At 38.8% G+C, this 26,289-nt stretch overlaps 1 protein-coding gene across 1 annotated transcript in view; it reads left to right on the top strand.

Annotated features, from left to right (window-relative positions):
• Positions 1–25,554, top strand: part of B4GALT6 (beta-1,4-galactosyltransferase 6) — a 64,145-nt gene extending 38,591 nt beyond the window's left edge. The window contains exons 4-9 of the mRNA XM_081252456.1: positions 5,710–5,834; positions 12,623–12,739; positions 17,605–17,792; positions 20,979–21,101; positions 21,389–21,490; positions 22,015–25,554. Coding sequence (XP_081108582.1) covers positions 5,710–5,834; positions 12,623–12,739; positions 17,605–17,792; positions 20,979–21,101; positions 21,389–21,490; positions 22,015–22,162 — 803 coding nt within the window. The 3' untranslated portion in view covers positions 22,163–25,554. The remainder of the gene's footprint in view (positions 1–5,709; positions 5,835–12,622; positions 12,740–17,604; positions 17,793–20,978; positions 21,102–21,388; positions 21,491–22,014) is intronic.
• Positions 25,555–26,289: the final 735 nt, after the last annotated feature.

Genomic DNA, 26,289 nt, shown 5'->3' with positions numbered 1-26,289 from the left:
ATCTTGGACCATCTTTTGTAAATTTGTCTGGGTTTGTCCAGAATTATTAATATACACACAGCAGGTGGTGCCCCTTACAGCACATACACCTCCTTCCTGGGCCAGTGAGTAATCTAGAGCTAAACGGTTACCCAAGCTGTCTGCACTAAAGAATCACGCTGCTGCTGCTGCGCTGAGGCTGGGCTTTGGTCTAACAGCCCAGAGTGCTTGGCCGGCTTGGCTCCCAGGTTGGGGTTTGCTGTAATGACGTGTTGTTTTATGCTCAGTGCAAGGTCACCTTGAGGCGCCTCAGTCCTGTTGAGGGTAGTAGCAGACCTACTCCCAGTATAATGCGGGTGAATGTGGCAGGCTTTGACATGAGGGGGCAGAGAGCTGAATTGGGGGTGTCTGTTCAGTGATGCGATTGTTCTCAGGGAGACTGAAGTGCCCTGGGGTGAGCAGACAGGACTCCGGGGTGCGGGGAGGTGGAGGGAAGGAGAAACGCGTGGAGAACCACGTGTGTGACGACACCGGGGCCTGGGACCCACAGTGGGCACAGGCTGCAGGATCAGGGAAGCCAGAGGAGTCAGGGTCCCCCCCCCCGCCCGGTGGCAGAGCTGCAAGGCCCAAGATGGTGGGGATTATACTCCTTGGGACCAGGTGTGGGTCCTGTTCCTCCATGTGTGTGGTCAGGGCATCCATACCCATGTCAGGGAAAGGTAGGGTTAAGGGGCCACCACTAAAAGATTTTTAAGAAAGGTTGTTCCAGTAGTGACTTCTGCTATCCTACTTGCTATGCCTTGTAACTTACAGGGGGCCCTTCATTTATGTTTGGAGGGGTTCAGGGAAGCAACGTAATTTGGGCTCCAGTGTCAGTGAGAGCATCCCAGTGGATAATGAGAGAAGTGAACAGGTGATTGTCCCCAAGAGGAGGGACAAGCTCAGGGAACTGCAGGGTCCCTAGGACAGGGGCCTTGGTGGCTGTCACTCTCACAGATCAGGGGGTGGGATCCTGGGTTCTGCTGCTGGGGCGGGAACATTCCGAGAGGTGACGGCATCCTCCTCCGGGATGGGACCACAGTCTCCTGAAGAGCCTGCAGCGCCTGAACAAAGGCTTCTAATGTGCGTTCAACTGTCCCGAGATGAAGTCATCAGGGACCCTGATCTCTGGAGCTGCCAGTATGGAGAGCTTGTTGCTCATCTTGTGAGGGAGGCCGAGCTTCTTCCTTCTGTCTCTGTGGGCTCGGAGGCTTGGAGGGGTCTCTTTCTCTGTAAACAGAGCTCGGAACCAGTTCCGAAGACCCCTAAGAGCCAATCAGTGCCCTTCTCCCTCTTCTTTTGAACAAATTTTTCTCAAAAATCTTGCATTTCTATCACGGTGTAGTTAGGTGTCTCTGTTCCTCATTCACACTGGCCATCGTTGGATGTTTTGGTGTGATGGATTCTAACAGGGAACGCCTGGGACAGAGGTCGCCTCTTCCCTAACTCCTGTGCTGCCACCTCCCATTCTAGGGGGTCCCAGTCAACTGCTGAGGGTCGGGGTCCACCTCCACCTCCACCGGTGCAACATTAGCAGATGTGTTGGGGCAAGCTCCAGGCCCCGAGAACGTGGCCTTCACGACTTGGCGTGTAGATATGCCACTGTGCTGCGTAACGCCCAAGCCGTGGGGGTCTCACAGGCTTCTAGTAGTTTTTTAACCTCCTCTGGGGACGTGGGAGTAGCCGGTACCAAGCGCTTGGGGCCCCACCTTTAGCAGCATGTGATGCACTTGCCTTGCAGCGTTTTGCCTCCCGGGTGCCACGATGGCCCTGCTAGCGCTGCCTCCTCGGGGGTTAGGCCGGCTCCGCAGGCTCAGCACCCGGTCCTGACCCGACACAGGGGGCCCAGCAGCCGGCCTGCCCCTCTGGCTCCAGGGCCCTGGGGAGCTCTCCTTGGCTCCCAGTACGTCATAGGCTGCCCCCCAGCCCTGTCCCTGCGTGGGGGAAAGAGGCAGAGCCTGACCGTCCAGGTTAGCTCGCCTTGGCCCAGTGCCCAGACTTGCATATGTGATGGTCGCCAGTCACCTCCACACCTGACCCCGAGTGGGGTCTCCTTTGGAGAATAATGGGAGACAGAGCTGCTTCAGACTGGGGCCTGCTGGCTCGTCTTTGCAGCGGAGTCTGACCTTTTACAGCACCAACAGTTTAGGGTGGGAATTATCAGCAGAGCCTGGCGGCACAGCACACAACAGTGCAGCGCAGCGGCACTGACCGCCAGCTAGCAGTAGATCCTCCCAGGGAGACTGAGCAGTCTGGAAGGGGAAGAGAGCCACCCGCAGCTCCAAGGCATCCGATGGGCGTACAGACTGTGCCCACGATCCTGTCCTTCTCTTCAACTGTATTCAGCAGCTGGAGCTGCTGTACTGAATTAAGAACATGCGGATTATGACCTGCCGTGTGAGGGGGCACCAGCCACCCTTACTGGTTGGCACGTAGCTCCCTGGGCATCCGAGCTCCCGCTTTGGGGAAGTGGAGCCCAGGGGGTCATTCTGATGCAAGGTGCAGTTTCAGTACACCCACACAAAGGAAGTAGAGTCTCAGGATTCACTCACGGGTCCCAGAGGGGGCCAGGGCACAGTGAGGCGGGGGAGTGCCGTCCTCCACCCCAGGTCACCAGCCAGCAGGAGATGGAGAGCAGGACAGCAAGCACCTAGGACTTACAGGGTTGCCCGGGTGGAGGTCACTAACTTTTCGCGGGCTTAACTCTGAGTGTTTATTTTAAAAGGTTCCCCGGGAGAAGCAGAGCAGGCACTTAAATGGTGGGAATCCTAAACTCAAGTGCTTCTTCTTTTTTAAAAAAAATAAATTTATGTATTTATTTATTTATTTTTTGACTGCATTGGGTCTTCATTGCTGCGTGTGGGCTTTCTCTAGTTGTGGCGAGCGGGGGCTGCTCCTCACTGAGGTGCGTGAGACTCTCACTGCGGCAGCCTCTCCCACTGCAGAGCACGGGCTCTAGGCACGCAGGCTTCTATAGCTGTGGCTCACGGGCTCCAGAGCGCAGGCTCAGTAGTTGTGGCACGCGGGCTTCAGTAGCTGTGGCTCACGGGCTCCAGAGCGCAGGCTCAGTAGTTGTGGCGTGGGCTTCAGTAGTTGCGGCTCACGGGCTCCAGAGCGCAGGCTCAGTAGTTGTGGCGCATAGGCTCAGTAGTTGTGGCTCGTGGACTCTAGAGCACAGGTTCAGTAGTTGTGGCACGTGGGCTTAGTTGCTCCGCGGCATGTGGGATCTTCCCGGACCAGGGCTCGAACCTGCGTCCCCTGCGTTGGCAGGCGTACTCCCAACCACTGTGCCACCGGGGAAGTCCCTAAACTCAAGTTCTTATCTAAATATCCAGACCCTGGGTGTGAGCAGGGGTATCACACTGTGAAACGCACAGGCAGCAACTCAGAAATAAGTGGTTGTTTTTTCAGAGAAACAAAAGTTGTTTTTCTCATCACACCACCTCTCCCCCGCCACCTCCACCTCCACTAATTAGTGTTTATTTTTCTTTCTCTCTCTTTCTGATCACACACTTGCTGTTTACAGCGGTGGTGCTGCCTGTCCTGGAGCCGGTCCCCCATCCCTTCATACCCACCCCCAATAGTGATGTTGCTATTACTCCTGGCATGACAGCCTCATGCCACTGGGTCATCTTTGGCCTTCAGCCAGTAAGATATTAAGATTTCAGATCAAAGAGCAATAAGCACATAGAAAAGCTGCTAAGGGTCTCTGAGGAATGTGAATGGGGGGGCCGATGGAGAGGGAGGTGAACTTCGGGTGCCTTGGGCATCACGGATTGTAAGTGATGGACACCAGAGGCCCTGTCTACTGAAGAGAAGGATATAAGGCCTGCCTCTTAATTTGCTGGCACATGTGTGTTCAAGATGAAAATTAAACTGCAAATGATACTGGAGAAAACTGCTGACAATAATGTTGGTTACAGCTGTTGAAGCTATAAAGCTGGAAAAAGGCAAAAAAATTGGCTTAAAAGTGCATAAGGAATACCAACTTCAGTTCCTTATATGAACGGCTTATTATTTAGCCTAATTACTATCATTTTAGGAATTATACATACCATTAAATGCATCAGATTTATTTGTGTGAATTTTGTCTTATTACAGTGCTAGAGTCTGTTTTGTCAGCTGAGTCATGGTAGTCTGTACTCACATTGACCTATGGATCTTACATTTGATCTATCCTTTCTGTGTAAGTTCCTAGGTTACTCTTTAGGTAAATCTGACCTTTCTAAGATTAGCTACTTTGCATATCTTGTCACACTAAAGGATGGGTATTTGGTTATAAAAGACAGCAAACATTGTCAGGAGAACAGGCAGACATTAGAAGATCGCAGATTTTTTCCTAGCTTACTCTGTGGAACCTAGGCATTTACATTTTGAAATACTTCTCTCTAGTATGCCTAAGTGCTTAGTGGAAGCCACTGACAGACGTTCCTTCCTACTTAGGTTGAAGAGGGGATGGGAAGACGAGTGGCTGTGAAACCTTATAGAATATAGAACAGCAGGAAGAGAGGAAAGGAAAGAGGCTCCCTTGAAGAGGAACTGAGTGTTTTACAGTCATCCCTCAGTATCCAAGGGGGATTGGTTCAAGGACCCCCAGGGTACCAAAATCTGAGGATGCTCAAGTCCCTTGCAGTCAGCCCTCCATATGTGGCCTCTGCATCCACAGATTTCAACCAACCTTGTGGATATGGAGGGCTGACTGTATGTGTGGAATCACCGCCACTGAGCTCAGAGGACTTGAAATGGGAAACCTCAATAGTTGTTGGTTTGTATTTCATGAGACAAGGAGGTGAAAGAACTTAGTTTTGTTAATCCTTAGTTCTCTTAATTCTTAGTTGGTTTTGTTGGAGGTAATGGAAATGGTTTTCCATCCAAGAGTCATTCCTGTTTCCATGGTATACGTTAGAAAAACTGTTAGTAAAAACATTTCTAGGAATATCATATATTTGTTAATTTGGAGAGTGAGTGCTTAGTAGACCAGGAACATCTTAGAAGTTTATAGTTTTTTAGTTTTGCATGTCAAGGGGATGCATGGTAGGTGCTCAAAATAAATTTGTTGAATTGTGTTTGTGAATTCTCTCTCTGAAGAAATGTCAGTAAAGTAGATGACAGTAATAGTAGCTAAATTTACTGAATGTGTACCTTTGTGCCTGGCATTGTTTCATCTAATGGATACAACCACAGTGGGAGGCAGGTATTACCATCTCTTTTTACAGATAAGGAAACTGAGGCACAGAGAAGTTAGATAATTTCCCCAGTACATAGAAGCTAAGATTCACCTCACCGTCAAACTTAACTGCTTAATTAACTCTTACGTACTGTGTGTTCATTGTCTCCTGTGTTGATTATGTTGAAATTAAAAAATAGTTTTTAAATACTTGAATAAATTGGAATGATAAGCTACATTGTAATGACATGCAAATATTTCCCAAAGAATATTATAATATTCACCATATTACTCAAAAGCAAAAAGTTTAAGTGCTTTGATTTTCTTTGGCTGATTTACCAAAGATAGTAGGATGACCATATAATTTATCATCAAAGCTAAAACTGAAAGGTGATATTAACAATTATGTGGTGATAACAGGAATAAATGGTACTGTCCCAGCAACTACATTATGCCATCACCCTACTGATTGTTGTTTGTCTGACTTCGTATTAAAACAATTCTTCACATTTTTGACCTTTTAGGGGGATTCCTCAATGTCAATGTAAGTGAAGTCAGTTTTGATGAAATTCATCACCTCTTCTCCAAGGATTTAGATATTGAGCCAGGAGGTCACTGGAGGCCTAAAGACTGTAAACCCAGGTGGAAGGTGAGGTCCATTTTTTCATAAGTAGTGTGACTGTTACTATGCATTTGAGGAAAAGTGTGTTTGATTCAGAATATATAGTCAAATCCCTTTGTCTTGATAAATTTAAGACATCAAAATGTTTGTGTTTAATGTGTAAGTATTCACAGTCCAAATGTGAGTTAATCGTGTTACCTGTGAAGATGAACGGCACCTGTGCGTATACAGATACATGCTCCTGTGTTCAGTCTCTTGGAGATCCTGGTGATAAGTTCCTCGCTTGAGATTGGCTTGGAAAACAGATGATTTTTCCTGTTCTGTTTGGAAGAGAGGCTGTGATTTCTTTGCTTCCCGCTGCTGTCCCTAGTGGTTACTGACACCTACAGGCATAGCCCCACCAAGGCCTGGAAACAGTGGTTTCCAGTTGGACCCAGCATTGGGGTTCCTGAGTCCCAGCATTCTAAAGACGCTGCTCGGTGGTCACTGCAGGACACAAAAAGAAGAACTTCGGGCTCTTCTTTGCCTCTGTTTCAGAAGGCAGAGCACAGGCTTTTAATCTTTTTGATATATCAGAGTGGGCCTGCCCCTGCTGCTTAAAAAAAATTGAAAACCATGGTTTAAATCAGAGTTGTTCTCAGTACTGTGAAATTGGTTAATAAGCGCGTGTTCATGTAATGTTATGTTTGAATAGGAAACAGCATTTATGTAATTCAAGTGAAAACTACATATGATTAAATCAGGTATTACATCCTGAAGGATTGTGCTGTAGCCTGAATCTGGAAACAGTTTTTAGTTCCTCTTTTAAATATCAGTATTTTGCAAAAATGTTTATCTTTTGGTACCAAAAAAAGTCACTCCTGGGAAGGAGAATTGTATGCTGTTAAGCTTATGATAAAAGCCCTCTGACTTGAATGGCCTTGAACTCTTTGTGTTTGGGGAGGTTGGGGGGATGTGTATTATTTACATCTGCATCCCTAACGTAGAGCTTATCCTCTCTTGTATAAAAGGGAAGTGCTAAACCCAGGTTTGTTGAGTTGAGTTTATGAGACAGATACATGTCTTGTTACAAATTATTAATTAAATGTTTGGGTTTTTTTCCCTCAAACAAGTTGTAAAGCTGCTGAAATGGATTCCAGTACAGATTTTGGCAACACATTCTATATTGCAGTTGTTTTATACTATTTCCCAGATCAGATTCGGATAATAAATGAATGTTTTCCTATTTCATGATTGAGTTTCCTCACATTTGTATATAAAATATGGCCCAATTTACATAATGTTACTTTAAAAAATGTCCTGGGCAAAATAAATTCTTTTTCTTACTTGGGTGATGAGTATGTACGTTGAACGCTAACAGAAGAAAAAGCATACTCAATTAATCACAAAGGCTGTGGGGTAGAATGGAGGTTGGTTCTCAGATGTATATTAATACACGTGATGTATACCTCTCGCGTGTGCACTGTGTGGTATAGCAGTAGGATAAGTTGGGATCAGGAAAATTAAGTCTTCTTGTCCTTTCTCCAGTGGTCTATATAAGATGTTGGATTTTAAATTTTAGCGTTTGTTTTCGTCTCATTTTCTAGGGGAGAGGTATATCACGCATAAGTAGTTTCTACTTACAGATTTTAGTAGACTGTAAACTCCAGTGAATCAGTAGGTAACAGTATTGAAAGTGAAGCTTCAGGAGCCAGCTAGTTCAGGGATCTAAAAATTGGCTTATTTTATTTAGGAACTATATGGTACTGTTGCTCTTATTTCAGTTATGCACAAACCCTTCTCAGAATATAGTCTCTAGTTCTGAGCTACGCAGCTCAAGGTATGAGAGGGATTTTGGAGATCTTTCAGAGGTGACCTATACCTGCTATACTTAATCAAATAATTTTCCCCCCACCTCACCCCTGCCACCTGTTTACATTCTAATAATGCTCCATTCTAATCTTGGAACTGAGTTGAGAGAGAAGGAAACAAGAAGTAACTAGATTTATATGAAACATCTGCTATCAACTTGATTCTTAATATTTGAGGATCTTTTTCTTTTAAAAAAAATACCAGCTAAGTTCATCAAAGACCAATTAAGTGGAATTAATCTTCTAAAATTAGTGATTTCACCAATTCCTAGGTATTTTGAACATCGCAGGTCACAGTGGAAGATTGAGCACAGGTCGGGTGCCTTGTAGAGGCAAGATTATTTCTAAAAGGGAGGTTGGCAGAGGAGCAAGGTGATGCTTTTCAGGTCATTAAAGTGAAGTGTTTACCTGCGATGTTGCCTATGTTCCATTCAGGGTTCAGGTGGAGGCCTGAACCACTTTGGTCTAAAACCTAAGGCTTTAAAGAATCAGGCAATTGCTTGATGGAGTTATCTGCTCAGAGGCCTGGAGTTCTGTTTCTAGTCCAAGGTTCCTCAAAGATGGGTCTTAGCCACGTGTTTCAGAGCTACCTGGGGTGTTTGGTAAAAAAGAAGATTCTTGAACTCAGTCCTCAGACATTCTGATTCTGTTGGTGGAAAGGGACGTGAACCTGCAATTTTTATCGCGTGCCTCCTGTTTAAGAAGCTCCTGTACGTGCTGGAAGTGAGGGGGAGGGGAGGAGGGACCTGAAACACTGCAGGAGAATGAAGGCTTGGCAGCTTCTACTCTATTCTGTCTTAGTCAGTGGCAGACAGCTAGTGCACCCTTAAAGGTAGGCAAGTCTGAAGCCATGTCATTTAGGGACATCATAGCGGTAGTGTGCTTGAAGTTTGAAACTAGGACAAAGTCTTGGTGGGGAAAATTTATGTAGTCAACATTTTTCTTGCTAATCTCTTCATGGTGAGTGTAGGAGAAAATGAGCAAGGATGAAAAATAGGTGCATAAATTCTGTAAGATTAGTGGTTTTAAAGTGGGAGCAAAGTGCGTGTGGATAATTTTGCTTGAACAAGAGGTGGTGAGGAGAGATTCATGAAGATGACTCTTGTTTTTCCGAAGGTAATGACCAGATGTTTAGTTCTATCTCCAGTGGAGATGCTTCAACAGGAGAGTGGCTCCAACAGCAAATTAGGGCACATGTAAGAAAGAATGTCCTGAAACAAAGGCTATTAAATCTTGAGATAAATTACCACAGAATACCGAGATCTTCTCTTCCTAGACAATAAATTGTAAACTGTTGACAGTGACATTCCACAGCCAAAGGAAGGGACGTGCCAAATGAATTTTTAGATGTTATTTAGCTTTGTTTTAATAAAAACTTTACTTTAGGCATATTCAAAACCTTTGATAACTGTCTCATTAATATGTGGACATGCATTTGTTGTAAAAATGACAGTTTAGCTTCTTTGAACTTGCCATGACATTGGTCATTTTCTTATAATACTCTGTTTCCATATAATATTAAGGAAAAATCAACTCAATATTTTAAATGTTTTATTGAAGAAATTACTATATTAGGGGCCATGACAACCTTTGTTTATTCTTATATGTTCAACTGATTACTCAGCCTCATTGTATTTAATTAATATGGGCTGTCTTTAATATGGACTCTGCAGCTTTTTAATAGCTTCTTTCCTTAAATATCTATAATGTGCCTTAACTGCTTTTATAGCCCATTTACATCATAGGCAGCCAACTTGTGGCCAAATTCAAAACCAAGAAGGGCGAGCTCGACTCTAATTTTGCTAGAAGTTATCGCACTGATATATTTCAGATAAGGTCAGTGGTAGGGATTTGTACTTGCCATCTAACTCCCTTTTCTTCTTTCACTTTCATAGCAGTTTCCTATCCTAAGAGTAAACTTAGGGGTTCCTGAACTGCTTTGGGAGTCGTATAGATTTGGGAATTCCGTGGAGATGCCAACAGTGGATACTGAGGCCTGTCAGCAAGTCTCCTCAGTCAGAAGGGAGTGCTCAGCACCAACCGTGGCCATTGTGTGGGGTACAGGAGGGACTCTTAGATGTGGGTTCCGTATTGTTCTGTAGCCTCGTGGTCCTCAGGCTCGTAAGCCAAGAGCCACCTTATGGAGCACACCAAAGAAGAATGGGACCCAGAGTGGGGCTGGCAGAGGCACCAGAGCCTCTTTGGTTCCTACCACTTACCAAATGTGAATCAACGTAGACATGAAAATATCAGCCTCAGAACAGCCATTGTCTCTTTTCCACTATCTCATCATCATTAAGGGAAAATTAGTGGTGGAGTTTTTAGTTTAGACGTCTTCAATTTTATGAAACCAGGTATTGTTCTCTTTTAAAATAAAACTATTTTAATAATTTAAAATATTCCCTCATGAATGATCTTGGTAATGTAAAATACACAGGTAAATGTTACTATTTTCTACTGACTACATCTAATGTCATGTCCTGATTTTACAAGTAGGATCAGATCCTAAACCTATGCATTGTCAATTATTTGCATTTATTCATTCATCAGTAAAATTTATTTGGTATAGTTGAAATTTTAATAAGTCCTATGTTTAATGTTGTTACATAATTTTCTGTTTAACCAGTTTATTAGGCTGTATTTAAAAATCCAAAATATAGAATGACACATAGACATTGTTATTAGACATATTTTGATTCTTATGTTCTTTGAAAATCTAATGATTTTGGAATTTATAATTTTTTTGGCATTTTTTAATTGAACTATAGTTGATTTACAACATTATGTTAGTTTCAGGTATACAGCAAAGTGATTCATTCAGGTGTACAGCAAAGTGAATATATATTCCTTTTCAGATTCTTTTCCATTATAGGTTATTAAAAGATACTGAATATAGTTCCCTACGCTATACAGTAAATCCTTGTTGCTTGTCTATTTTATATATAGTAGTATGAATCTGTTAATCCCATACTCCTAATTTATCCCTCTCCTCCCCTTTCCCCTTTGGTAACCATAAGTTTCTTTTCTACATCTGTGAGCCTGTTTCTATTTTGTATATAGATTCATTTGTATCATTTTTTAGATTCCACATATAAGTAATATCATATAATATCTGTTTTTGTCTGTCTGATTTACTTCACTTAGTATGATGATCTCTAGGTCCATCCATGTTGCTGCAAATGGCAAATATTTCATTCTTTTCTATGGCTAATATTCAATTGTGTATATATGCCACATCTTCTTTAGCCATTCATCTGTTGACGGACACTTAGGTTGCTTCCATGTCTTGGTTATTGTAAATAGTGCTGCTATGAACATTGGGGTGCATGTATCTTTTTGAATTAGAGTTTTCATCTTTTCCAGATATATGCCCAGGAATGGGATTGCAGGATCATGTGGTAGCTCTATTTTTAGTGTTTTAAGGAACCTGCATGCTGTTTTCCATAATGGCTGCACCAATTTCCATTCCCACCAACAAGTGTAGGAGGGGTCCCTTTTCTCCATACCCTCTCAAGCATTTGTTATTTTTAAACTTTTTGATCATGGCTCTTATGACTGGTGTGAGGTGATACCTCAATTGTAGTTTTGATTTGCATCTAATAATTAGCGATGTTGAGTATCTTTTTATGTGCCTGTTGGCCATCTGTATGTCTTCTTTAGAGAAATGCCTATTTAGGTCTTCTGATTTTAGAATTTATAATCTGTAGGAAACTTATTTGTTCTAATTTCAGTTTTTAGAAAATTCACAATTATAATAAGGCTAGCTTAGCTCAGAAATTGCTAAGAAAAGCCATGGTTAGAAAACATTTTAGCTTTTTCAAGGGCAAAATCTGAATTGTAGGGTCACTTGACTTGTATGATGAAGTTTGGATCCAGGAAAGAGGACTTGAGTAAGTGATGATTGATCATCATTCATTTATTCCCATATTATAGTAGCACACTTTGTAAACAGTGATTTTTAGTCTTGATTTTGAGAGTCTCGATCATTTTTTTTCTTATTAGAAGAAGGATTGATCTACTGAGAAACCATTTTAATTCCCGTTAATTTTTTTTTTTGATTACATAAGGTACACATTTCTTTGGTTTATTTAAGGGATGAATTTCTCTGATGCTTGTGCTTGTTTACCTTATCTTTTTTGTTGAGCTTAACATTTTAACATAATTTTATTATCAATTTTAAACTGAATATTATCCTACCACTGAAATAAACATGCAGTGTATCAAAAATTTAATTGTGCATTTTGATTAGATGAAAAGTATTATATTAATATAATTATCAAACTTCATTTATATTCCATGATATATCTGTTATATTTTTCAAAAATATCTCTAGACTAGGTAAGCCATGTTAGATATTAGATATTCAGGTGGAATCTCTTTTAACTTCAATTTAAAACCCATAAACTTATTATTTATGATCTACTTTAAAACCTAGAAATCAGTCTCGACACATCCCTCTCCCTCCCTCCTTATATCCATTCCAGGAACAAATCCTATTCATTTACCTCTTCAATGTTTCAAAAATTTATGTACTTCTCTTCTTGTCCTCCACCCGGCCTCTGTTCAAGCTACCATTACCTCTTGTCTTGACTTTGCATTAATCTCTAACCAGCTCCCTGAGCCCACTTGTGGTTTTCTCCAATCTGCTTTACACTGCTCTTCATAGTAGTGTTTGCCATTACCAAAGCTGATTTTATCACTCTTTTAAAATCTTGCCACGACTTTCATGGTTTTCATAGGATAAGGACCACAATCCCTAGAACGGCCTTCAGAGCCCATTTATACCTCTCCAGGTTCACAAGAGCTTAAATGGCACAAAGGCAAGGGCCTTGTCTGTTTTTGCCCATTGTTGGATCTCTGGTGAGAAAATTCATGAGTAAGAGAATCTCAAGGGTCAGTTTTTATCTTTTACCTCTAGGGCTTGCTGCTGTATTTATTTACATATGTGACTCTTTTGTTTTAAAGGTGGCAGTTCTCATTCCTTTCCGTAATCGCCATGAACATCTTCCAATTTTTTTCTTGCATCTGATTCCAATGCTCCAAAAGCAGCGGCTGGAATTTGCCTTTTATGTCATTGAACAGGTGAGAATATTTTTCAAAATGGTAACTAGGTATACTAGAACGTAGTAAACTCTTAGATACTGTGTGATTAAAAGTGTGTAGTTTAAGGTTAATCCTTGGTTTTATATTTGGGTAAAATTCCATTTTGGATTGAGCTTGTTAATTGTGTATACCACATTTTGTTAATCTTTTTATCAGTTGGTGTGTTCCTATCATTTTAAATCATCTAATGTCTTACCTATTAAAGTGAAATATATGTATAGTTATTCATATTATCAGCTATTTTTTTCTCTGTAAATACTTTAATATCAGTATTCCGTATGTACAGTTTCTTTCAGACTTATTTAAACCCTTTGGAGATATTTTCTGTACTTCTATGTTTTTCTACTTCTGTCATCACCTGCTTTTGTACTTAAGGTGTCATCTTGGATTTCTTCCTTGGTCTCTCCCCAGCCCCACTTCCCAAACACTAGGGTCCTTGCTGAATTTTGTCACTGATTGCTATATAGTATTTCTAAAGTGCATTTTGTTCATGTTTAGAATACATTGTAATTTGGATACTTTCGGTTTTGACATTGATGACCTCATTTTATCCTGATTGGTCCTTCTTTTTACTAAATCTGACTAAAAATGTATTTCTTTATTTATCAGTAGACAGAAAGTGACCTAGCTTATATTAGATGCCTCTGGGATGTTTTTGTTTGTTTTTGAAATGTTAGAAAATATTCAGATTCTCTTCCTAAGATTGTTACAGTTAGTGTGTTTTCCCACGTCCTTTGTGGCTGATTCTACCTTTTATTTATTTATTTATTTTTAAAATTTTATTTTCTCACTCTTAGCTTTTTTGCCTCTATTTTCCCCCCTGGAAGTACTGGGTATTTAATGTAACTTATAGTTCTCTGTGTGTAAATCACCCTTTTAAGGTCTGTTTCCTGTTCATATAATGATGTATATAGGGCATACATGCTTTTTAATGAAATCACCTATATTATGAAAATTAACTTTTTTTAACCTGATAGTAAATAAAAAAATTTAGCTACTTTCATGATAGCCATAGTTATAAACTTCTAGATCCGTTTTACCAACTGCTAGTTTCCCTTTTGAAACTTCAGTCTTCATAATGTGTTGGGGGATGAGATATCTGCCTCTGTGTTTTTAAAGGCATTTTCTCCTGCGAGTCCACACCATTGAATTATTTTGTGTATGTGATGAAGAAGTCTGCAGAGCAGCTAAGGTCCATATTTTATAAACGTCTTAAGTCTGATTCTTAGCCTTGATCAATATTAATTCAGGCCTGTATGTTTGATAGTGTGTTGTGGTTTTGAGCTAGAAACATCTTTACCACATATGAAATAGAAGAGTCATTTTCCTGCTGGACTGGTGCCAGAAGGGCTAAGCCTTTGACGAGCAGCTCAGAACTCACAGTTAAATATAGAAGGGGGTACAACATATTTCCCTCTTTTCCTTTCCAGACTCCTAAAATGAGCAGTGGCTGGGTTTGGGCTACATTGGGTTTAGAAGTCGGATTATTTGCTGTTGAAGTGGACGTACGTTGTGAGCAACGGAGAATGGTCAACCAGGATGCAGGGTTTTTGTCGTGAAGGAGGGTGTTGCCGTTTTCTGAGCTGTGGCACACAGAGCGCTGGCGAGGAGGGTTGGGGCTTCTGTTTCTGTTTCAGTTTGGCTTAGGGATTTGCTCGTGTACATGCGTGTGCGTGTGTGGTGTGTGTGCAGCCAAGAGTGCTGTGCCACAACCTCACATACGTATGTGGAGGTTCCCCTCAGCTTTTTAGTGCCTTGCTCTCAACCGTGAATGGGGGGTGAAGGGTTCCCACAAAAGAAGACAAAACCAATCCAAGAAAAGGGATTATAGAAAATACAGACAGTGGAGGGGACAGAGAACATTTTTTTTAAAAATGAAATGAACAGTAATAAAAACTCATCATCACTGTCCACAGAGAGTGAAGGAAAGATAATGCATCTGTGAAATGAAAACACCACAAAGAACAATCAGAATAAGAAAGTTATCATAAAAGAAAATGTGATAAGTAAAACAAAACTTTCAATAGAATGGCTGGAAGATAAACTTAAGAAGATAACTCTTTAAACTAGAACCAAAGCAGGAGAAATTAAGAATATCAATGCCTCACAGGGGTAATCACCTCCAAGGTGGTCCCCAAGGATCCTTGCCTCCTTGTATGGTCTCCTGCCACAATGAATAAGGGCTGACTTGTGTGGACAACCACACTGCAGAGTGACAGTGTGTGATTTTTGAAGCTAGGTCATAAAAGACATTGCCGCTTCTGCTTTGGTCTGTTGGATCACTTGCTCTTGGGGAAGCCAGCTGCCATGTCATGAGGACACTCAAGCAACCCTGTGGAGAAGAACTGACTTGCCAGCGTCATCTTGCTGGCTGTGTGACTGAATCCTCTTGGAAGTGGACCTGCCAGCTGATGCCCAGACATCATGGAGCAGTGATCAGGGATCTTTGCCGTGCTGTCAGAATTTCCTATCACAGGTGCTTTGAGCATAATAAATGACTATGGTTTTATTAGCCACTAGTTTTGCTGTGATTTGTTACACATCAGTAGATAAAAAATACACTTACTGATCAGAGTTCTGAAAAAATATAGCAGGAAAAAACGGGGTTGGGGTGGAGTAAAATGACCAAAGAAATAAGAATATTTTCCAGAAGCAAAAACATGAGTCTTCAGATTAAAGGGGTCCACATGTACACATGAATAAAATATAGAGCTTTAAAGCATATTATTTTGAAAGTTTAGAATGCAAATTAAAAAGGGAAGGTATCAAAAAGGTTCTGTAGGAAAAATTACCAGTGATTATGTATCAGAATCATATGAACCTACTCAGCAGTGCTGATACCTAGAAGATAGTGGAGCCACATGCCTTTAAAATTCTATGGGAAAGTAATTCTTACATAGAATTTTTTACCCAGTCAGAATGTCAATCAAGTGTAAGGGTAGATTGATGGCATTTTCAGTCATTCATTGGCTAAAAAAAAATATATATATATATATATATATGTATAATATCTATGTGTGTGTGTATATATATAGATATATAGATATTTCTTTTTTCTCCCGTGGATCCTGAGATAGGAAGCTGCTGAAGGATGTTCCTCAGCAAATTGAGAGAGCCAAGTAAAGGACACCGATGATGTAGGGAATGAAAGAGGAGGCCCAGGATGATAGTTGCACATGGTCAGACGAGTCAAGACTGGAGCAAGATGCGAGGGCAGTGGCAGCTGGAGTTGGGCTTGGGGGGTGGTTGGAGGAGGAATCGATAAATGGTTTGATGTGTTTCAATGATTGCATCAATTATTAAAAAATACAGGGCATGCCTGCTGGGGCTTTTGTACAAAGTTATACTTATAATAGAAAAGTAAGAAAACAGAAGACACTTATGAATCTCAGTTTGAGAAAGAAAACAGAATCATAATTTACTCAACACTCATATATATATACAGTGATAATAATGCAAATACCATTGACTTAACAAAAAATTATGACATAACTCTGTTGGGAGAATGGATGGGGGGCAGTGAATGGGGGGGTATAAATCCTCAATGACCATGGTAAGAAATCAATAGTGTCTAAAAAGTTAATGAGGCAAGGGGATATCAAAACTCTCATTACCTTGAAATGAGGAGATAAGTACCAGAATAAACTACTAGAGGTGTGTAAATGTATTGCTTTTGGAAGATGAAGGTGGGTTAGACATAAAACTTCTTATTTTTATTATAAGCCATTAAGTGTTATGTCCACATTTAATGAAAACAGTTTTTTAAATCTTAAAGGAAAGTCATTTGTTCAAACTGATGATGTACCAGTAATAATATTATAATTTAACTGCCTTTCCTTTTTATTCTCTCCATTTCATTGGTGAGGAAAAGCTGTAAAAAAGTGATTTCTATTACCTCAAGTTAGTGCAGGACCAGGACTAAAAATTAGTTATTTTTCCCTTTTGAGGGAGCACTCTGGTGATGACTGCATTGTGCCTCTCATTCACTTCTTTCATAATCCTTTTTTGTTTTATGTTTTGGAAATGATTTTGAGAAATATTGCCAAGGCATAGGTAAATTGCTCTTTAATTTTCTTTAGCTGTAGCATGAAACCTTTTATTGCCAATGCACCTTAATATAATTTTCCTCATAAGTAAAGGGAAGTGGTCATTATATAGGAAGTTGGGTTCTGTGTAATAAGTTCCCACTTTTTTTGTCCCTTCAAATGCTCTTGGTCTTTATCATAAACAAGAATAATAAAAATAGAAACTGTTGTCTGGACACTTTATTTTCCCTAGGAATAAAGGGAAATGGTTATAATAAAGGAAATTGGGGTTTGTGTAATATGTTCCAATTGTTTTTGTCTCTGAAAATGCCTTTGTCTCTATTATAAGCATTAGTAATACAAAGTTAGCCCTCCCTGGCCTTGTTATATAAGAGAAGGGTTACTGCTTCTTGAATTACTTTGTTTCCTGCTTCTTTTAGTCTGGACACCATATGGAAAGCTTTACTAAAAAATACAACCTATATTATTTTCAATGGCTTTATTTTTTTTCCTGGTCATAAATAATCTATATCCTGATACATTTGAAGTAAAACAGAAACATGAATTATATCATTATATAAATTTGATGATCTACCAGTGGCCCTGATAATAACAGTGTTTTCTTGTATGTTACCAAAGTATAAAATTATGTAATAATTTAAATAGTATATTTGAAAATCCAGAAACATGTTTATTATTTTATCAATTTGGTTTATATGTATTTATTGTTAGTATTTGACCATGATTCAACAAGTTATAAAGGTATAGAAAAAAGTCATGGCAAAGCCTGAGTATATTTCTGTTTTTGTCTTTGTGAAGACTGGCACACAGCCTTTTAACCGTGCAATGCTCTTCAATGTGGGCTTCAAAGAGGCCATGAAAGACAGTGTCTGGGACTGTATAATCTTCCACGATGTGGATCATCTACCTGAAAATGACCGAAACTATTACGGATGTGGAGAAATGCCACGTCACTTTGCAGCCAAGCTGGATAAATACATGTATATGTAAGTAATGTACACTCTTCTTTTGCAGCACACCTGCAAAATCATATCATTGAAATGGTAGCAGCGTTATGTGCCTGGATCTGAGAGGGCTCAAGAGCCTAGAGAGTATCTTTAACTCCAGCCCATCCTCCCAGGGAGCCGGGATGTAGGGTCGCTTGTGGTACATCCAGTCACTTCCTCACACACAGGTTTCAGCTTGGGGTGGTGGGAAATAGAGCCTGGTTTCTACGGTCAAGGAAATGTGGACCTAACTTCTGATTTTCACGCTTAGCAGTTAGAGGGCTTGGATTTGCATCTCAGGACTTGGATCTCTGAACACTGGTTTCCTTGTTCAGGGAGTACTAGAGCCCATCCATGGGTTCTGCGAGATCCCAGGCGCTGGGCTGCCGCAGGTAGGAACACAGCACAGGTTGGCTCCCCTCTCTTCCCCTCCCCCAGGGTTGTTCCCATGCAGTGAAGGCCCGCTCTTCTGCAGTATATTTTCTTCTTCCTAAGCTGTGGATTCTTGACCTGCCTTTGATAATAAGAAACATTTTTTCATTCTCTGACTGGAGATGCCTTGAAATGATACTGTCATTGGAGCTGTGACAGTGACTTAAATTGACATTAAAGGTCTAATTTGGGAAAGGGATCACAGTTTTCATTGACTCATGGAAGTGGAGAGGAGGGAAAATAGCCTGGAGCAGGGGAGGTGTTGCCTTCATCACTATTTTGCCTGCTGCCTCACCTGTTGAGTTAGAGAAGCAAAAAGTCTCAGTGATGAGACCAGGTGAATTAGCGCTGAAACAGGAAGAGTGCCCTTTTTTGTTTTGTTTTTTTAGACTGGTTGTTGTCGTCATTAGAAAACCTTTTCCTTATTACCATGGTTTCTGAAATCCAAGTCTGGCGTTACCTTGGGAAGGTCATCCAGGTTCAGGACCTGATTCTTAGCACTTTTAGAAACTCAATTTTAGTCAGCCCACTAGAGTCAAATTAAATTTAGCATAATTGATTTTTACTAAAAGATGATCATAAATGTCATATAAACTAAGAATTCTAAATTAATTTTTTATTTGAAGATATTAATTTCTAATCAGTAAAATATTCATATCTACCTAAACTAATCCCAGGGTGCATAGCGTATCTTGGAAGTCGGAATAGAAATTAGAGAGAATGGCAGCAGAGCAGGGAACGGGCCGGACAGTGCATGGGCTGGAGTGTGATGAGGTGTCCCTGCCCACAGTGGTGCCCACACTGTGAAGGCTGCCGACCAGAAAGCTCAGGTCCCCAGAGCAGTGTCTCTCTCCGTTTGGACAGTGTCGGGTAAACACTACTAGATTTGTGTTTGTCAAGCTTCCGTTTTCTGTTCTTTATCTATTACACCTTCATTTTATCTAATCTTTTTCTATTCTGGGTATAGTGCAGTTGATTGTTTCTGCTTTTAAGCAGAACACTAAATGGAATTAACGTGCTTGGCAATTTATACATGTCAGTGAACACACACACACACTTATCCACTTTTACCTATCTACTGATTTCAGGTTTCTCCCAAACCACTAGCCTGGGCAAGCATAATGCAACTGGTGTGGGAAACACAGTGGTGCCATGAGCACTTATTGGCCCTACTGGACCCCAACTGGTATCATAACTAGAATCTAACTTCCCCAGTGCAAGCCTCGTGAGGTACCCTGGGGCACCGTGGTAGACTTTGGGGTCAGTATTGCTGTTACTGTCTTGGGGTGCCTTTGGCCCAGTGTGGGACCAGGATTGCTTTCTCCTGCAGCCTAGAGTTCTCTGTGGGAGCTGCCTCTCTCATCTTCTGTGGCCACACAAGGTCCCAGCTGGCACACAGCACTTCCTCCCTGCAGAGAGTGAATCCAGAGTCCTTAAAACAAAAAAGTGAAATCTGCCCCCTTTCTTCCTCTGAGGCAGCTTTGCTTTAGTCCTGGCCAGACTTCCCTCAGAGTGATTTTCAGAGGCTGCGTGTGGTCGTGTTTTCTCTGCTGTTCCTCCACATTGGCCTTGTCTATTCAGGGGCTCTGGCACCTGGCTCCCCAGTAGCACATTTGGGACCACAGGAATTTATTCAGGACTGCAAGTCTAGGGATGCTGCCTTAACATCAGAAAACCTGTCTGTTTCTAAACAAACAACTTTGACAAATTCCATGGAGGATGAGTTAGAGAAAGGTAAGGAAAATAAAATTCAGATTTAAAAATATAGTCATTTCTCAGAGAAAGGCAAGTACTGTATGATCTCACTTATATGCAGAATCAAAAAAAAAAAAAAAAACCCGAACTTGTAGATAAAGAGAACAGATTTTGGTTGCCAGAGGCAGGGGTTGGGGGTGGGTGAAGGGGATCAACAGGTACAAAATTCTAGTTATAAGACAAGTGCTGGGGATGTAATGTATAACAAGGTGACTCTAGTTAACAAATACTGTACTGTATACTTGAGAGTTGCTAAGAGAGTAGCTCTTGAAAGCTCTCATAATGAGAAAAAAGTAGCTATGCATGGTGATGGATGTTAACCAGACATATTGTGGTAATCGTTTTGCAGTATATACATATATCAAATCATTATGTTGTACATCTGAAACTAGTACAGGGTCAATTACATCTCAAAAAATTGTTATTCTTCTAAATATTAGTACATTAAAAATAAATATATTTGCAAATATCCATGAATATTTTGGGAGTGTAGTCCAAACAGAGAAGATCATTACAGGAATAGGCAGCTAGTTTTTTCAAAATTAAATGCTAGACTTGTTTTTACTAATTTATATTTATCCTAGTCTCTATGATAAATAATGTATTTAATAAATTAAGATCAATTAATTTAGGAAATTAGCTTAGTAACATCTAACATTGTCTTAGCAGCTATTGATCAAGTCTACTTTTGGTGTGAAAGTAGACCATTTTTGAACACTAGGTTTTGAGTCTTATAAAGTAACAATACTAAATATTAAATTTCAGTTACCACAGGTGTTTTGCATAACACAGTTAGATGTACTTGTTTCACTAGAGTGTAAAGATGTTTTGTTTCTTGATGTACTTTACATTTCCCAGAATATGATTTAATCAACATAATTGTTTATATGGAAGTAAGGGTATATTTTGCAAAACATGTAAAAGACTGAAAACTCGATTTCATATGGCAAACAGTTTTGATTTCATTTTTAGAATGCTATATTCTGCTTTCTTTTTTAGTCTTCCTTATAAAGAGTTTTTTGGCGGTGTAAGTGGACTGACAGTGGAACAGTTCAGAAAGATCAATGGTTTTCCTAATGCCTTCTGGGGATGGGGAGGAGAAGACGATGACCTCTGGAATAGGTATGTTGAGGTACAAATTGCTTAATAATGGAATTTCTATAAATTTCCTTTCTATTAAGTAAACTATACTTTTCTATTCCAGGAAAGGATTCTTTGGGGTGGAAAATTTTTGAGGTTCCTAAATCCTATGTTATGTTTCTCCCTTTTTTATTGAGAGTAGTACCCTTTTGAAATTACTGACAGCGTGTACATTAGAGCATTCTTTTGCGTTTTAAATTGAACTCAATCTATTTTTATGTTAGATTTTATTTCTTAATGTATTTTCATTTCTGTATGTTGTATTGTAGGGTTCACTATGCTGGATATAATGTAACAAGACCAGAGGGTGACCTGGGAAAATACAAGTCTATTCCTCATCACCATCGAGGTGAAGTCCAGTTCTTAGGACGGTAAGTTTAATATCATCTTTAGATATCAAGGTTTCAAAATTATTTAATTATGAAAGATTTTTTAAAAATGCATTGCACTCCCCACAAAAAACTTCTGAAGGGAATTTTCTGTCGATATCATTTTTGTTTGTAAAAGTAAAGCATTTTGTGCTTGTTTTGAAGAGATATACATATACATATACCTACATACACACACACATATATGTATTCATGTAATATTAAAGAGCCCAGTTAATTATTTATGTGAAAATGTTTCCTTAACATAAAGCATAATGCATTTTATTTCTTAAGGATATCTAATGTGTAAGAGTGCAAAATAACTTTTTTCAGGTAGCATTTTAAGACTAGTAAAAATGTTAATTTATAATAATGGTCTAGAAAGATTTTTAATTATGCGTAAGAACCAAAAATTGTACAGAGCTTTAAGTGCTTTAATGATAAGAATGACCTTGAGCGTATTCCTCATCAATTTTTCTTTTCAAACATGTTTCTGTTACTTTTAATTTTTTTCTCTAATGCTATAGGTATAAATTACTAAGATACTCAAAAGAGCGCCAGTACATCGATGGGTTGAACAATTTAGTATATACGCCAAAAATACTGGTTGATAGGTTGTATACAAATATATCTGTAAACCTCATGCCAGAGTTAGCTCCAATTGAAGACTATTAAAAGAAGTAGCTCTCATGGCAAGATAGACCACAATGCTGGATCGGGAACTTGGAGTGCACTCTTAATGGAGGTCAGTGAATGGATGTGTCACAGTGCCCTGGGTGGTGAGAAGAAGAGCCTGTGTTCTCAGTGTTTACTTGTGGGATTGTATACAGTCAGCCTTCTTCCACCCACCCATCCTCTGTCCTGAGACACACCCCATGGCGAGCACTGCAGAGACCAGATGCTGTTGCTTAAGTCTGGCAGTCAAGAGAGCTCCCTACAAAGAGAAAATTTTTATACTAAAATCTATAATTTAATTCAAGAGAATGCTTTATTTCCATTTAAACATATTTTGTACATATGTGATATAAATTAATGTGTTCAAATTGTTGAGAAACAAGATGTGTTGGCAGTTTTGCATGTAATGGGTTATGCCTTTATGGGACTTTTATAAACATTTTTTTATTTGCATGGAATAAAACAATGTAAATTTATGTCACTAAACAAAGGTTAACCTTGTGTGAAATGAAGGAACTGTCAATAATTGACAGCCAACTAATACAGTACACTGTTATACTAGTTTTGAGCTTTATACCTTCAGCTTTTTGTGTGGAAGAAGTCACAGCTTCCTTAGGGTTTTAAAGGGTAAGAAGAAAGGACTTAGCTTTTCTTCCTACGGAGGATTACCTCTTTTTTTCCCCTTGCTTGCAATCTCATCGGATTTTGCTAAATCACAACCATATTGTTTGTGTATATTGCATGAGTATTACCAAGAAAATCTTAAAAGTTATGATGTGACGTGATATAAAGGACCTCTTTATGTTAAACATCTCTCATGTACCTCTGGTGTAAGTGTCAGGGATTTTGTGCCTCAAAAAATGTTCCCAAGGTTGCGTGTGGTTGTACATTGTATTTTTTTAATTCATAGTGAGCAGCGCTTTTATTATTTCCAGTTCAGAAGAGCCAAAAAAAAAAAAACCTTCATTTAAAAAAAGCAAAACAGTTTTTTAAAAGATTGAGTTATGGAAAACCCGGTAGTACTTAAAATATACAAATGAATTATACTATTAGGTAAGAAATTAAATGTTCTATTTTTATGAAGATAAATGCTTAGTAGATAAAAACAAATTTTAAGTTTGATTATTAGTCTCATAGGATTTCAAGTTTGGAAGGGATCCTTTTTAATGTCAGCCAATTTCATTCAAACTACATGTATTTTTTTTCACTTTTAAGATATCACATGTCTGGTGTTAATTTCCTCACAAAAGCATAAATTAATAGAATTATATTAAAATACATTATCAGTTATTTAAATGCATTGGTATTAATAAGACACTTCCCTAAAAACAGGTTTCTCTACCTGACATCAAGTATATTACTTACTCTTAAATTTGGATGGCATTTTCATAGCAAAACCAAACAGTATCCTTACTTTGAAAATTATCAATTATGGTTAACCAAAGATTCTTTAAAATATCTTAAGATATTTTCACAAATTTAAAACAAAAAATTAAATATCTATAAAGTGAATCTTCAACAACATGAGGAACAATAGAAATGGATTATTCATCTAACACAGAAATATGGTTATTTATCTCTCAGGTTGTAAATTTAATTTTGAAGTTGTCATTTTCTATGGCAAATATTAGTAACACAAATGACCACAAACCAAATCATAAAATAAGTGAAATTCTTACACTTTGAGAAAACTGATAGCTCTCTGTTATGATACCAAGCAGAATTTTTCTACATTTATTTCTTAGAAATATTTCCAAAATATTTGTTTTTCATTTCTTTGCTGGTAACTCAGAATAATGAAAAATCAAACCTTCTGAAAAGCAAGGTATTTGTTCTTAAATTGTGTATCTATTCACTTTCTGTCTCTCATAGCCAATGTAGTTTTTTAATTTGATGAAATGAAAGAAAGTAGGTTGGGAAAGTTAACATCTGTTGATCACTAACAAGATACTAGGGGCATAGGAGCATAGTTAACCCAATAATACTTAAATATTTTAGTCATGGGGGAAATTAGGGCTGTTTCTGAGTCTTATTAGGAAAACATATTTTTCTCTTTAATACGGAGCTGCCCACATTTTGGAATCTTCTCATTTTGATACACATTTTTATAGTTTCAAGAGAACTCCGTTCTACTAGTATTTGTCTTATTTTCTTGGATTAAATCTAGTAGTAATTTTTGTTTTAGGAGTGGGCCATGAATATTCTGCTTTTTTCAGTTTTGAATACGGTGTGTCATCCTTTGAAAGCCATCTCAGTAGTTTGCTTTTTGTCTTTTGTTTGTTTTTATTTTCTTTTTAAGTGCAGACCTCAAGTTGATTGTTGCCTATAAATAGTCACTTTTATATGTTTGCATATAAGTGACATAGCTTTGCCCAGTTATCTTCATTGTATAAAAATAACTGTATTCCATAAAAATTAACAAATACATTGCAAATGCAAACTATCTTTATAGTTTGGTTGATTTATTAGTGAGCATGTATTGATTACCTACTCTATCAGGTGCAATGCTAGGTACGTCTACAGAAAAAATATTCCATTTCTAAACAAATCAAGTCAAGCAAGTTGAAACCTTTCTAAAATTATGAAAACATCCTCTGATAACTTATGTGTTGTATTTCTTAGTCTTAAAGTCAAGAAATGTATATATGTGGACATAGTTATGAGCTCCTTATGGCCCTACTGGGAAACTTATATAGTGCCTTTCAGCTAGAGAAAGTAGTAATGATTAATGGGCCTGTTTGTAGAAAAGAAAAGGAAAAAGTGTACACATTTGCTGTAACATTATGTCTCATTCACAGTGTAGATGGTCATTTAAGTCTTTGCCAAAACTGGGGTTTAATGAATATTTTTTTAAGTCTAATTATAAATTTCTGTTTGTATTTTGTGAAAAGGTGTTCAGTAAGAAAACCTTATTTGCAATATTATGTAAATACAAAAATGTATTAAAGCTTGCTCATTCTCCTTTCCCAGCCAAGATGTTGATATCCATTTTAAAACAAAATGGGAAAATATCCAATACAATATTCTCCTTCTTTTGGAAGCTCTGTACACGTGAAAGCAGACTTCGTGTCATTTTATTTGGCCTTTGCTTATCTCTTTTGTATTTCGTTGTGTACTTTTCAGACAAATACTGGTACTCTAGATTTATTATCTTTTATTTGCAGATATGCCAATGAGAGAACTAAAATGGTCATGGTGTTTATCAGAAAAAGGAAGTGTACTTAAGATTATTTTATTTATTAAGATCTGAAAGGCTTCTATATAAATGCACTGAAATAAATGCTAGTAATTTCTTGTACTCTCATTTTTTTTCTTTTTTTTTTGCTTCTCATGGAAATGTTTGTACTTTTTTATCATTGTCTTTTATGAAATATAATGTTCTAAAGACCTGGTGTGATGATGTAATTATTTTCTCTCAGGAACTTTTTTTGGGTTATCTGGGGTTTTGTTGTGTTTGTGTTCCTGAATTCCAGGTGAATTGCTGGTGAATACCTTGGTTGCACTAGAATTACACCATGAGTGTAAGGTGATCACACATGCCTTTGCAACAGTGTCTGTTAAATACATTTAGAGATCACCTCATAGCTTGGACCTCAGAAGAGACACCGTGACATTTAAATATTTTTCATCAATGCAATTAGTAATCTACTGTATCAAAATGAATATTTAAGAAGTCATTTTTAGCATACCTTTCTTCTCCCTGCACAACTTCAGTAAACTAAACTGGCGTGTTGTGGACAATTCCCTTCTTGTTTTTCAGATATTAGGAGTCTGAATATCTTTAAGGCAAACAGTCAAATCTCAAAAATACCTCAAGACTAGATTTGCGTTTGGGACTAGACGGTGAGATTATGACTTTTATCAACTTTAATTATTTGTGTAGTGAATTCTCAGTATTATTAATCTGTATGCATAGTACAAGCTACCAGAATATTGTCCACTATATATCACAAATAAAGCCAATCATTAAGTCATAATCATGTAGTCATGCAAAGCCATAAAATAGAGTTCGCTTAGTCTGCCCCAGGTTCCTGCCTATGGTATTAATGTATCTTCTGATGAATCATGCCAACTTAATTTAATGGTTTTATAATTTTTTGTTGTCTTTATTTTTTCTTCCAGTTTTA

The sequence above is a fragment of the Mesoplodon bidens genome, assembly GCF_964165515.1.
Source record: "Mesoplodon bidens genome assembly, chromosome: 13".
NCBI lineage: Eukaryota > Metazoa > Chordata > Mammalia > Artiodactyla > Ziphiidae > Mesoplodon > Mesoplodon bidens.
The sequence above is the reverse complement of the archived record's forward strand: the minus strand, read 5'-3'. Positions and strand labels throughout refer to the sequence as shown.